The following is a 14340-nucleotide window of genomic DNA, read 5'->3' on the forward strand; positions in this document are numbered from 1 at the left end:
TATGTAGTTTAAAAATCAACTGGCATGAATTTCACTGATGATTTAATTTAGACCAGATTAACATCAGTAATCAGTGCAAAAGAGTGACAGGAACATTTTTATGAGCATTTAAAAATCAATAAAAGACAGCTGCATATGATGCAATATTTAAAATGCAGCCTATTTAAATTGATGATATACAATATCGGGCTGCGATATGGATTTATCTGAATAATGAGACAGACAGCAAACTTGCATTTCTGTTGAAACAATGATGTTATAGGCATTTTTTTCTTCTGAGTCATGGTTATAGCCTAATTTATCAGAGCATGTTGTTGCTGTGAGCTTGATGTGTGCCAGCTTGAACTGCTAACAATTCCTCTGATATAGAATTCTTCATTTAAATGTCTTGCTTGTGCATTTTTGTTAGCTTCCTAGTCCTGTTTGGATGGATGCATGTCACTGGAACAGTCAGTAAATGGCTGTGTGTTGCACTTTAACAGAGATGGGCAAACAGCCTGGACTACAGTGTTTGAAAAGACTTCTAATAAAGTACAAATCTCACCTTTATGTGGCTTGTCCTAGTGGATTTTGTTGCCCTTTTCTCCTCGTTCTGCAATTTGCTAAATAGTGTCATCCGTCCTTATTATACTGGACAGTGTCACAGTTGATGTAGGCTCTCCACCTGCGCTCAGGGCAGATTGCTGCTTGGCACACCAAAATGAGAAGATAAACTACCGGGCTGGTGCTGCCTTCTATTGTAATACATACTGGCTGAGAAAAAATAAAATAAAAATAAGACTAGAAGAGTCATGATTTGACTAGTTAACTTTCAGGGGACAGTGCTAACCTTATTTTACTCTCTCACTCCTTATATTGTTGTGATTGGTCCTTCCTTTATTTCTCTCTGCAGCATGTTCACTCCTCACCCTCATTTCCTCTCACAGTTTCTTCCAGGTTCCCCTTATCTAGATATAGCAACACACACATGCTCATGTGCACATGCTTGTAATCTCTTTTGATTACACCTGATTCCTGAGTGACCTGTAATCACCCAGCTGCTGGTGAGAATGCACAGCTGACCAGGTTCTCAGCAGGTTTGCCACTGGCCTGATAAAGCCCTTTGATAACCCCCTGCTGATGCATTTCTTGTTTTGGTATGCTTCTTCATGTTTCATTTCACCACCAGCTGGTCTCTGCATTCCTCATAGAAGGGGAGGGGCCAGGGGCATTGCCTGGATGTTCATGTTGCATGTGCATGTAGGGGTGAGTGTGGCTGTGTTTTGGTGCAATGGGCTAACTGTGTGTGTATGTGTTTGGTAGCCTAGATAGTTGGGTTTTTGGCCGTTGTGGGGCAGGTTAGATAGAGGGGATGTTTGAAATCGGGGGTAGTGTAGGTGGGGGTTGTTTACATGCATTGGTCAGAGATCAGCTGGGGTACATTGTGGGGGTTCGGGGGTGAATGACATAGACCAAGGGGATAATGATGGTAAAGAGCTGTTTGTGTATCAGGCTGAATAATTGCGATAGGTGAGGTGTGATTTGGCTTTAAGGTACACAGGTTGGATGGACACCTATTCTTGGCTGTTGCTTTTGTTATTATCCTGAGTGTCTACTTCAAGACCAGATGGATGTAAATGATTTTAGTTGTGAAAGATATTGCCCAGTCCTTTTCAACCAGGAACTCAGAGAGACGAAGCGGACCACTTGAGTATATAAAAAATATAACCGTGCTGGTTTATTCAAAGGGTCACAGGCAAGAATTAATATCACACGTCCAGGCATCTTCCACCCCCAAAACTGCTCGCAGGCAGCCCGGAAGAAGAAGAGAACCTGAACTCAAGATCTCTATACAATTTAATCACTTCGTTGGGCTTAGCCCCATCCTACACAGGCAACGTCAAACCGTGACGTCACCTGATATGCCAGCTTGGCATCTGACCAGAGCAGTAGTCAAAACATGAAGAATATTAAAGTGTGTGGCTGTTGATTAGTGGTGTGTATCTAAAAACATACAGGACATTCAGGGACATGTCCGAACAGTAAGCCTCGGAAGATATTATGATTAAGATTACGGCTGAACATATCATGCTACTAACAATATCCATCTGCCGGCAGACTCTTCAATTTAGTTGACCTTGGCCTAGATGCAGCCTGCAGAACTCATGACAATGCACTAAGCATTTAACAGCCTGAGCTAGACATCCTGTCTACCCTACACATTTCTAGACAACAAATCTCTAAATATCTACCTAACTAAGAAAATACCTAACAGTTGGGTGTGTATTTAGATGGGATGATCTTTTCCTGAGAGCTCTGTTACCAGGGTCCAGTGTCTCCAGCAGCAGGCTACGCACAGACATGCCCAGGCATGAAAACTACTCTGAGCACAAACACACACACACACACACACACACACACTTTCTCACTCACACCCTCTTTTTGTCTCTGGGCAGAAGTAAATGCTTATGTACCACTGGACAACCCTGCACTAGTGTGTCATAGGCTCCCTGCGATGGATCTGGCAGTATTTTAAGTTGACACCAGAGCCAGTGCTTGCCCACCTGCCTAAAACTGTGTCTACACAGCAGCAGGAGCTCCAATGCTGCATGTGATTGATTCTACACAGGAGACGTTCATTTATAGTGTTTGTAGGTTACTCACATTTTGGACATAGGTACACAGTCACTAAAGGTGCACACATAAAACAAAGGAAATTAGAGATTTGAAGCACAAAAATACAATAACACAAGTAAAATGCAAGTAGTTAGATGAGCTTTGTTGACAGCTGCATTGATTAAAATAGGAGCTCCATCAGACGCCGAAACCCCTCTACTAGATCTGGTGTAACTCCCACAAAGCATGTACACACTGTGGCTGGAAATGACAATTATATACGAGTCTGTGCTCATCTCGACTCATTCCAGGATTTTAAAGTACTTTTTCTCACTTTGTCACTGCAATAACAATAGCATAATTATTGACCATTATTTAAAAAAAAAAGTACTTCTGTTAGATTCTAACCTTTTTGTTAGAAATTAACCCAATTCTTTTGTTGGAAGCACGAGAAGTGAAGACAGGAGAGGACTGTTTAAAATCAACAGAAAGTTTACTGAAAGTCTGATTACAAGCAAGTCTTACAGCGCTGGATTCAGAGAGCCAGAGCTCCCGCAGGAAAACCAACTTCTGAATCCCGAATCATGTTTTACAATGCATTTTATCTTCTTGGGCTGCACTGCCCTGGACAGAGGTACAACATTCAACAGCTTTTGATCCTATTCTCCATTTGGTGTGAACCAGAGCTCCCCTTGTTTCAATGTTTTAAAGTCTAGGTGTGTGTGTGTGTGTGTGTGTGTGTGTCTCATGTGGTAACTTAGTCTTGATGAATTGGCTGTCTGGTCACAAAGAGATGCAGACATCTAGTCTCTACACAGAACTTACAGCATTCAAAGTAAGCAGATTCTGCTTCATTACAGCTGTAAGATATATAAGCAAGGGAAACAAATGTATTAAAATAAACAAAACTCAGTAGTTCTGGACAATCATCAATACAGCTGTAATATGCATAACCAAGTAAGATAAAGTTATGAAAGGTAACTAAAAGGAACTACAGGTATGAGAAGTAACTAAAGCTTATAAAGTAACTAGAGTCAAATCTTACACTTCCATTCCATTAAAGCATGCACCAATCCAACTTTCACTTGCTGACAATAGCAAATTTGTTAATCCAGTGTACTTGCAAATAACAGGAGGTCAATTTTATTAAATATATAAAAAATAATTTATTCATGCAGTGTGAAATTAATTAGAATCCTTTGTGTAAGGCCAAAACTTTACAACATTCTTATCTAAAAGTGGACACGAATTCATGTAGTATTATTCTTATAGGATTGTACTTGTTTTAATTATATTGTTTTATACTGTAATTCTAAGATTTTAGAAACACTTGAATTATTTTATTTTATATAAACATCTAAAAATAGTATTTCAAGTTATAATCCTTAAGATTTTCATGAACACAAAGCTCAGTTTTGATGCTATTTATGATCAAGATTTTTTTCTGCAAAGACCATTCAGTGTCTTAAGACTGATTAATTACCTCTTCATGTAGCTGTTTTTGTTGGTGGTGGTGGAGCTCACTGGGCCTACCTGTTCATGAAGGAACTGCAGGAAAACAATGTATGTATGAATGTAATCCAGCCTCAGCTGGTGTACTTGTCAGGATCAGTTAATTAAATCTGTTTAAACTAAACTAAACTAAAAAAAATGAAAGGTGCATTAGCAGAAGGACCATGCGTTTAACATTACATTCATAATTTTGTTTCTCCCTCACATGCCAGTATCTTCTTACAAAATCTGATCTCTTAGTGGTATATAAGGTGAAAGTGTAAAAGAAGTTATATAAGTACAACCTTTTGTGCACTGGTGCCGAATTAAAAAAATATCACACAAAAAGCCATTATTGTCCCATTTGCACATACACATGTATGCACACAAAACATTGTCTCCCATCATGTGGGACATAGGTCAAAATTGTAACAACTTATATGAAGGTCATGGAGATGCATAAACATACATTGCTGCTAGCCAAAGTTGACCAAGTCATTTAGCTGTTGCCGGGGTTTGGAGGAGTTGTCATTGTAAATGGAGGGAGGGCCGCTGTCATGACACTAAACCAGCCGCAGCAGGATGCTCTTGGTTAGTGGTCTGCTTCCACTACCACTTATCTGTCTTTTATAGAAAGATGATTTCACTTTTCTCTTTCTCTCCTGCTCAGCTATTATTTTGTTCAATACCTCTCACTTTTTGACTATACTCTGTCTGGTTGAACAAAGGTTAAATCTTATCACTCCTCACTGTCTTTCCTGAGAGCTCAACAATCCAGTTTTTTCTAGATTTTGATATGGGCTTTTTTGACCCCCTCACACTCCCCTCTCCTTGTTCTGTCTCCTTCTCTTCCTGAGATGGTTTGTGGTTCTTGACAGATGTACAACGGGGCCGCGTATTATGTATGTACTGTCTGTGTGTGTGTGACAGTAAGAAAGTGAGGGTGAATGCACCCACCTATGACCTGGCTGCAGGAGCTGTTTGCAGTCATTGGGCCATGTCTTTTCTCCAGTCCTGCACTCTTCCATCATCTTTCCTGCCTCTCCCATTTTTGAGTATTTTTTCCTCAGGTAATTTGCATTTCTAAAAAGCACTTAAGGATAATGCAATATTAGGCTAAGAAAGTATAGAGGAGAGGTCAACAGTATGAGTACAGTGGGTGTATAAAATGTAGTGGTGAGGCTTGATAGCATTTCATCTAATATGGGCCCAGTTTCAAATCCCCTTATTGAATCTGATTAATACGTTTATTAGTTTAAAAAGTATGTATTTCACTCACTATAGAAACAAAATAAATGTATTACTGTTTTGTGTTAGAAACAGTATGGTAATGAATCTAGCTTTTAATGATTTATGAATCTAACCATACTGATAAGACAATTGGTTGTTTTAATTGTGACTGTAGAACATATACCAGACAGCCCAGCACAGACACTAATAGAGACTACAATATCAAATCTAAACCACAGACATTCTGCTGAGCTGAAGGTGTGTAGTTTATTTTGTCTCTGATCTGTGACATTCATTAACCCTGTCCTCATTCTTCATTCATGTTTCCTTGTACTGTGTTTGCTCCTCACTGGGGGGGGGCGTGCTGCAGCTGCAGAAGCTGTGGAAGTATGATATGTGTAAAATTATGTGTGTTGACATATCAACTGTCTTTACATGCTTGGAAGAATAAATCAAATCAAAGTAAAGGGGATGGGAGGAGAGGAGCTCAGAGCATCATGGGGCGACCCCAGCAGTCTAGTCCTAAAGCAGCATAGATGAATAGTTGTGATTTTTATTTGTAAAGAAGCTCAAGAAGTCATTACTGCTGAGATCTAAGGGAATACAAAGCTCAACAGCACTGCGGCTCTTTGTCAGCCTGGCTACAGTGATGAAAAGAAACCTGGAGTTGTCGTATGCAGCATGGCACCTAACCTCATTCAACTGGTCAAGTGGTGCTGGTTACTGGCCAACAGCAGGTGATTGGAAACTCGCAGCTTCAAGTTTTGAGGTGTTCATCTCTGAGTTGCTAAAAAAGTGCATGATGCATGCTCATTCAGTATTTCCCTAAATGAAGAGGGTTTATACACATGCATACACACATATATCCCATGCTCTCTTTAATGCTTTGTTGCCCTTATGTAATTTTTTTATTTTAAGACTAAGTGTTTTTTCTGGCTTTTGACTCCTTACCTGACTCCAAAGGAGAGCTACATAAGAATTCCTATATGCCTAGACTGTTTATGCATAAATGGCCAATAAAAATCCTGAATCTCTCTCAGCAAGGGGTTGCCCCTGAGCTAATACTAGTCCTGGTAACCTCACCACCGTGGTCTCCTCACCTGAACTCTGCCAGCCTCTCCTACCGTGTGGTCAAAATGGATTTTACCACAATGTGAACACCTCTATGTCTCTCTCATACACACTACCACCAACAACACTCAAGATGTCTCTGTGGTTTGTTGCAGTTTATATCATTGCCCCACCACATTGCCACTGCAGCTGCATGAGCCGCAGCCTCAGGAGATTTACCATACCATTGACACCTGTTTTGCAGTGTGCAGTCCAGATTTGACTGTACTGTAATAACTGTCAACATCTGGTTGATTGACTACTTTATGAATGGTCATTGGCTCTCACTTCTGATGTGTTCTGGATTGTCATCAAAAAAGTAAGAACAATTTGTCTCAGTCTCTGAGTCTCTGGCTGACTTTTAGATTTTCAGGCTCTGTGACCACATTCAGAGCTTCTCTGTTCTTTAATTTGGTCAAATGTGGTCATCCAGGAAGTCAGTGTATCTACCTCCCCTCTGCAGTCACATCTTATTTAGCTCCACACTAATAGTTACTCAATTAAGAGAGCATAAAAATGAGACTTGATGTCAGCTTGTAAAAAAGTGGTTAAATGGATTCAACCTTTAAGTTGGCTGGATTGTCTGTCTGAATGGAAGTCACCATTTGACCCCAAGAATAGTTTTACAGCCGTTGAACAGTCTTCAAAGTAATAAAATGAAGGTCCAGACTTCTTTCATTCCAGAGGACATAAAATCTGATACCATAAAGGCTAGTCTGTGGATTGAGGATAGCCTGCTTTTGCTTTTTTGTTCAGATTTGTAGAATAGTTCTTACTCTGTGCTCACTGTGAGGCATAGTTAGAGACAAATGCGGTTGTGCATCTCATCTGTCAGGTTGAATCAGCCTTTTGTCCTCAGGTGGTGACTGTACCTTCACATTTAGCCTGTACTGATTTCACTTGCGTTCTACGGTCACTGGACACATTTTTCCATTTTTTAAACATTTTTTCTTCTCTTAAGGGGAAAGTAAAGGTCAGTCAGATAGAATACAGTTGTTCTTGGTGTCTCTCTCTCTCACCTTGTCTTCTCTCTTTTGGCCCTCCTCTTCCCTTGCTGTCCTGGGCCTGCAAACAGGGTTACTTGGGGTTTTGTGTGTGACTCCGTTGTATCCACACACACACACACACACACACACATATGCACAAACCCGGGTTTGATTTGGGAACATTTATTTGAAGGGTGTTTGTGGTGCATTTGAAGCACAAACTAATCACATGTGATGCTAGTAAAGACACAAACCAGTTTCTGCTGAATGTATTTTAATTGCTGCAAAAACAATATGGGTTGTTGTCAATTGTTGTCTAATTTTATATACAGATGTACTGATCGATTGGCTGGAGATTGGAATTGAATGGATTTTAGATGGACAATCATCTCTGCAGCACTCCTTAGATAAGGCTTTTATGCCAAGAGTGACAAAACAGAAGCCAATGTTAACTAAAAGGCATATGACAGCCCACTTGGAGTTTGCTGCATGGCACTATATCTGCATAACAACAGGGACTGCACGTCACCTGGCTAATACCATCCCTATGGTCAAACATGGTGATGGCAGCATCATGCTATGTGGGCGCTTCATAGAGATGGATAAATGCAGCCAGATGCAGCCAAATACAGGAACATCCTTGAAGAAAACCTCCTCCTCCTCCAGACAGTTCCTTTCAGTATGACAATGGCTCAAGGCATGCAGCCAAAACACCACTGGAGTGGCTTTGGGCCAGTCTCTGAATGTCCATGGGTGGCCCAACCAAAGCCCAGACTTAAACCCCATTGAACATTGGTGGAGAGATCTGAACAGGGTTTTCCTCACCACAGAAAGGCGCAGAGCCTTAAAATGTATATGTGCAAAAAAATAATGGAGAAGTGACTTGATCTTAAAATAAAAAGCAAGCTGACAACAGGAATGAACTGTCAATCAACAATCAGTGTTTGGATGAAGTTTTGTGTGAACTATCAAACCTAAACCAAGGTAATCAAACATCTGATTGGATATTACTCTGAACCATGAACTCAGGATGGTAGATGCATCCATCAATAAGTTTAGCATCCACAAAGAATACATGAAGTAGGCTATAACTTTGTTGGGGTGTAATTCTTGTGAAGGGTAACAGTAAAGATAGCCAAATATAGCCTATATTATAAGACATTGCTAACATGCACTGAATTAGCTGAGTTATGTTAGTTAAGAAAGCTAGTTAGTTGGTTACATAAATATTGATGTTAAATATAAGATATAATTTTAACCCTCAGACATCCCGAGGAAGGCAAGTGTTCCAGTATGTGTTGATGTATTTTTTTAATATATTAGCCCACATTTTATTGTCAACCACCCACTTGAGTGCCTATATTGGTTTTCTGCAATGTCCCACTCATGGATAAGGATTATGTTTAAAGGTTGTACGTCTGTCCTGTCTGTTTGTACGATTCTTGTGAATGTGATCTGTCAAGAACGCCATGTCGGATTTTCTTCAACTTTGGTGCAGATGTCCAATTGGGCTTGAGGATGAACTAGTTAGATTTTGGTGGTCAAAGGTCACTCTGACCTCGCGTTCATCCCATTCTTGTAACCGCGATTTGTCAGGAATGCGTTGAGGTAACTTTCACATTTAGCACAGATGTCCACTTGGACTCAAAGATGAACTGAGTAGATTTTGTTGGTCAGAGGTCAGTGACTTCACTTCTGTGCCAATTCTGTGAATTTGATGGGTTGGTAGAGGCATATAAATATATAAATAATCAATAGCTGCAGCCCTAAAACTGTCAATTACACCTGCCAATTAGTGCCCACATGGCACAAGGTCAAAGCCTTCTATAAGCTTTAAAATATTATTAATGCAATAATAACACCAGTATAGATATTAGAGGGCCTGAATGGAGCAGTTGAGTCCCCAATGTCACATGGGAAAAAATGACTGACTTAGTATTTTTAGAGAGAAGTTGATGCTTCTTGAATGGCAGTCAAGGGTTTTTTGGACAATAACCAACTACGGGTTGTTCATGTGCCTAAGAGGAGTATGTTTATATAACTAGCAGTGTGGGGCCTTATCCCAGTATTCCTGGATGGCAGCTTGATTCAGTTGGGAGTGTGGTGAAGATGATGGCAGATTGAAGGAAAATATCCAGTCCTGCAATTTGTTGTCTAGGAAGCAGAGTAACAGAAGAAAACCTTTGGAGGCCCATAATACTTGACTGTCTTTCTTCACTTTTGTCCATTTTGGCTAAGCCACAGTCTTCTCCATAAATCACTCAATATACACTCATACACATACTCCCTCGCTTTCTCACACACAAATACACAAGTAGAGGGAGACAGACAGACACACACAGGAAAGATCATTTTGGCTCAGAGCTCAAGGAGGCCGAGGGGACGTGGGCTTTGCCTCTGCTGTGGTGCAATGTTTATATTTCAGACAAAACTATGAATGCTCTCTGCCAGCACTTTCTGTCACTGCAGAAATGTGTCCAGCAGATGTTTGACACACGCGTGTACACACATTAAAACACAGGGTGCGGCCTGCTGCCAACAATAAGACTTGTTTAATGAGTCTCAGCGCTTTGTTGATTTCAGTCTCAGGGCTTTGTTGTTTTTGTGAATCGCGCTCTTTGAGGCCAGTATTAATCTTCGCCGTGTGTATACACAAGGTGTCCAGTGCTGCACCGTATACCTGGGAATTGTCATGCGACAGTGTCTGGTTCAAGTTGGGTGAAGACTTGTTTGGCTCACTGCCTCATTGCTCCTGCTTTTGTCAGGTCTGATGTTTATAGTCCTTTGGTAGAGCCCTTCCTCAGTCACCCCTATTTTGCTCTTCTTCTTCTTCTTCTTCCAGTCAATTGCTCGCCACCTCTTCCCCCATATTTCTCCATACTGCCTCCTCCTCTTATTCTTGGTGCCATCCAGTTTTTGTGTTCTTGGATTTTGCGTTCCTCGATGGCAGAATGTGCAAGTGCAAACGATGCTAAGGGTCTTGGCAGGACCATCAATTTCTAGGTGCTTCTTTGGTGTTTTGCAGCTCTCTGCCTCAGCCTGTCCAACTACTCCTGGTCTGTGCTCTTGTCCTCCTTCCTGTATCACTGCACTCAGTAGAAAACCTCCTGTAGTTAATACAGGCCAACGTTGCCACAAGACAGGAGAACAAGAGCAGGGTGGCTTTTCTTTTGATTGAAGGCTGTGAATGTTTTGCTCCTCAAAGCCAGTATCAGAGAGTTCAGACCCAAATGGTCAGGTTGTGGAGAGTAACATGAATACAAGTCTGTGTAAATTATCGTACCAACATAGTATTTTCCATAATAGTTGTGTTTTGGATGTAGTTGGATGCCTGGTCATGCCAGTGTTGTCTGATTTGGCATGTCCAGGCATCCAACTATACTTAATGTTGGTAAGTTGTTATAATGGTTTCTCTTGTTTTTCTCTGAGACTGATCCAAGGATACTTTTTGTGTCCCCCTGCGTCCAAAATGCAGTCCCTCATTAACAACAACAACAACAACAAAAAAGAAAACCAGAGAACATTTGTGTAAAACCAGTGTTCTGCTTTTAAAATGCAGTTGAGATTTGTGTACCTGACAATGATGTACCTTATCTCAGCCCCAAATATCAGTGTTCTGGGTCGGACAGACAATTACAACGGTATGAGATTTTCACAGTATGATAACCGTCTTATTAAATATCATGGTTTCACAGTATTACAGTATTACACAAATAGAATTATGATCAGCTACAGTGACCCTCAAAGGAATGAAAGCAGAGGGTTTTTTTTTTTTTTTTTTATTGCAGGTGACTATAACAGATGATTGAGCTGGATTGCAGTGCTAGATTGACCCTAAAGAATAAACTGAATTATAAACATAATTTAAAAAAAATAGCAAGTGTCAGAATGGGATCAGTGTGAATCCTTTTGTAAGTCAGAGGTTAGCAAACGAACAGACTGTGGAAGGTTCTTTCGATGGCACATTTTATGACCGATGTTTATACGCTTACAGGGAGTTTGGTGACAGGCTATCAGTCTCCTCCTCGCTGCCATTTGCCTGCTGTGTGTGTTTGTGTGTGGCGCCTATTGCGGAGTCTGACAGGCAGTCTGGGAAGGAAGGTTCACTGCATTATTTTTTCTTCAATACTGGTAATAAGGAAATGTGCATGGTATGATAACCTTTACTTTTCATACCATGGTGTACTGTGAAACCGTTATACTACTGCAACCCTACTTACTGGTGATAGTTGAAGTATAGAGCATGATAGGTTGTACAGAATGTGAGAAAACCGTAACTAGCATCTATACAATCAGTGTTTTAATGAGCTGATGACCACCAAGCACCCAGTTCATATTTATCTTGGCCGCTTCTGTTTTTTTGTTTGTACTAAACACATGCAAACATGCACCTGACCACTCACATTTTACATGCCTAAATGTAAACCTACAGTATCAATACCAGATACTCCTGGTGTGGGTTGTCCCAGTCAAACAAGTAGACAAGACCAACTCCATTCTCTGTCTATGACTGAATGAGCTTCATGTTATCTCCCACTTTGGTAATTAAACCATTCTATGTGGTAATTGTATGCATGTTTCTCTTGGTATTTTGGGGGTTGGAGACAGACAAAGTAACATTCACATCAGAGCCAGACCATTCCTTAACGCCTACACACTGACCCCAAACTAAATATTTCACATATTTAAACAGAATAGTTGATTTGACAATTGTGTTCATAGAAACAATTCATTTTATAGTGACAGGCCTGTATATAAAATAAGTGAGCCACATCGTGACGTTTAACTGTTTGTCGTTACAGTAGATGCTGTTGTTTGGCGTAAACTGCAGTTCTTTCAAAATCCAAACATGCAGTGATTTAAAATGCTAAGTGCAGTTTCATGGTCAGATGTTATGATCAGTCTTTATGCGAAGTTGTGTCGTTTAAGGAAGGCAACCATTTGGCTCCATTTGAGCTTGATAACAGTCAATTATTGCTGCCAGGTGTCTATGGGAGAGGCCAAGAGGGATAGGATATGTGTGGTTCTCTGCACCCACTGATATCTATGTATGTATTTTTTGGGGTGGGGGTGGAGTGTGCAAGCATGAATGTGTGTGCACTGCACTGTACTCTATGGTAGCCTGACACTGACTACAGTTAGGATAGTGATGCATTAGCCTTGGACACAGATGGGTTGGTTGGAATAAATAATGGATACCATCCTCTGAATAAATCAAGACTAGAGAAATGAGAGAGATGAGAGATTAAATGTGGGAGAGAGTTGGAGAAACTGAATGCCAGAGAGAAAGAGAGTGTTTGTGTAACTCAAAGAAGAACAGAGAGGGAGAAACAGTGTCCTGACTTCTTGCTCCTGATGGCCAGAGCAGCATCTTGCAGGGACAGCACCGCCATCAATGCGTGTGAATTGGCGCAGCTTCAGTTCTGTACCGGAGACAAATTCTTTTTGTGTGTAACATACTTGGCCAATAAAAGTGATTATCATTATCAAATCAGTATCTCACTTCTTGTCTGCACAAAAAAAAATGGAAATGGTTTTAAGGAAAATACAGTTTGACATATTTTGGTTTGTGAAATGATTTTAAGTAGAAAAAACAAGCACATTGTTTTTGTTGATTACTAGGTAGCAACACAGTGGTTTCTCATTGTGATCTAACATTTGTCATTCTGCATCCTAGGCCCAGGGCCAAACGTTCACCTTCCCGGACATCTTTCCAGAAAAGGACCAGGTGTCGGCGGAGGGCTCCATTGAGGCGCTGCAGAAGCAGTTCATGGAGGATGAGAAGCAGAGGCAGAAACATGACCCTAGGAGAGGTGGGGTCACAGAGTGGTTTGGACTCTGAGACAGCTCACTCACCTGGAACTCTGTTTGTGCAAGGGGTGTTTCACTGGCATCAGCATGTATACTGCAGCTCTACCACATGACTGTTGTGATGTCATGTCTATTTCTGTAAGAAAAACTCATAAATGTGTAATAAAGATGAACGAGCATGTGTGTGTGGAGCCTGGAGACGTGTTGGGTGTGTGTGTGAGTTTGCAAGGCTTTGCTCAAGAAACCCGAGCCAGAAGAGAATCACAGGAGGAGGAGGAAAGTGGCCCGACTCCATCTTTCATGAAACCAGCCCACCATACAGAATCTCCCTCACCTCAGATGACCCCTTGTCCTTCCTCCTCCTACTCTTCCTGCTCCACCTCCTCTTGCTCCTCCTCTTTGGCATTAGAACCTCAGCATCTCCTCCTTTGTCTCGCCTCCTTTCTCAGGAGTTTCCTTTTTGTCTCTCTTCTTTGTTATCCCTCTGTGCCCTGGGTCCTCTGCTACACTACTCCCTCCACCATGCTGGGGAGTGGCACAGTGTGGTATTCCTAGAAGCCCTGACTCTCAGCCAAATGGATCAGAATACCTGGACAGCTCCTTTCTTCTTTTATGAAGGTTGCCTTGGAATAATTGGCCACTTCATGCAAATAGCAGTTGAGATGTTTAAGCAAAGCAACAACATGGAGTTTACTGTTGTTTTATTTTTTTATGGTAACACCTCTTGCTATGACTTTTTAGAAAAGAGTGTTCCCTGTGTGTGTGTGTGTGTGTGTTTGTGTGTTTGTAGGTCTAGGACTAAAAGATATGCCAGGTAATTGGTCTATGTGGTCAGCTGTTGGAATAGGAGCTAATAAACAGCCACTTGTCCAAAGGTGTTCTGCCTACTCTTGTTTGTGTTCTCCCTGCCTCATCTCCCACAGCTGCTACTCACACTGCGAGATGTGTTCACCACACAAACGGGGATGTGCCAGCGAGGACTGGTAGCTGTTTTAACAAAGTAATTGGAGGACTGAGTTCTCATACAGTAATAAGGCCCATAAGGGGGAGGGACCTCTCTTGGGCATGCTCAGACCCTCCATTATGTTGAGAAGCTAAGGTTACAGTAAGTGTCCAC

General features: G+C 41.2%; 1 protein-coding gene across 1 annotated transcript in view; it reads left to right on the forward strand.

Moving 5' to 3' along the window:
- Positions 1-14091, forward strand: part of mrpl23 (mitochondrial ribosomal protein L23) — a 36272-nt gene extending 22181 nt beyond the window's left edge. Inside the window, exon 5 of the mRNA XM_020587911.1 lies at positions 13090-14091. Coding sequence (XP_020443567.1) covers positions 13090-13254 — 165 coding nt within the window. The 3' untranslated portion in view covers positions 13255-14091. The remainder of the gene's footprint in view (positions 1-13089) is intronic.
- The last annotated feature ends 249 nt before the right edge of the window (positions 14092-14340 follow it).

Source organism: Monopterus albus, unplaced genomic scaffold, assembly GCF_001952655.1.
Source record: "Monopterus albus unplaced genomic scaffold, M_albus_1.0 scaffold487.1, whole genome shotgun sequence".
NCBI lineage: Eukaryota > Metazoa > Chordata > Actinopteri > Synbranchiformes > Synbranchidae > Monopterus > Monopterus albus.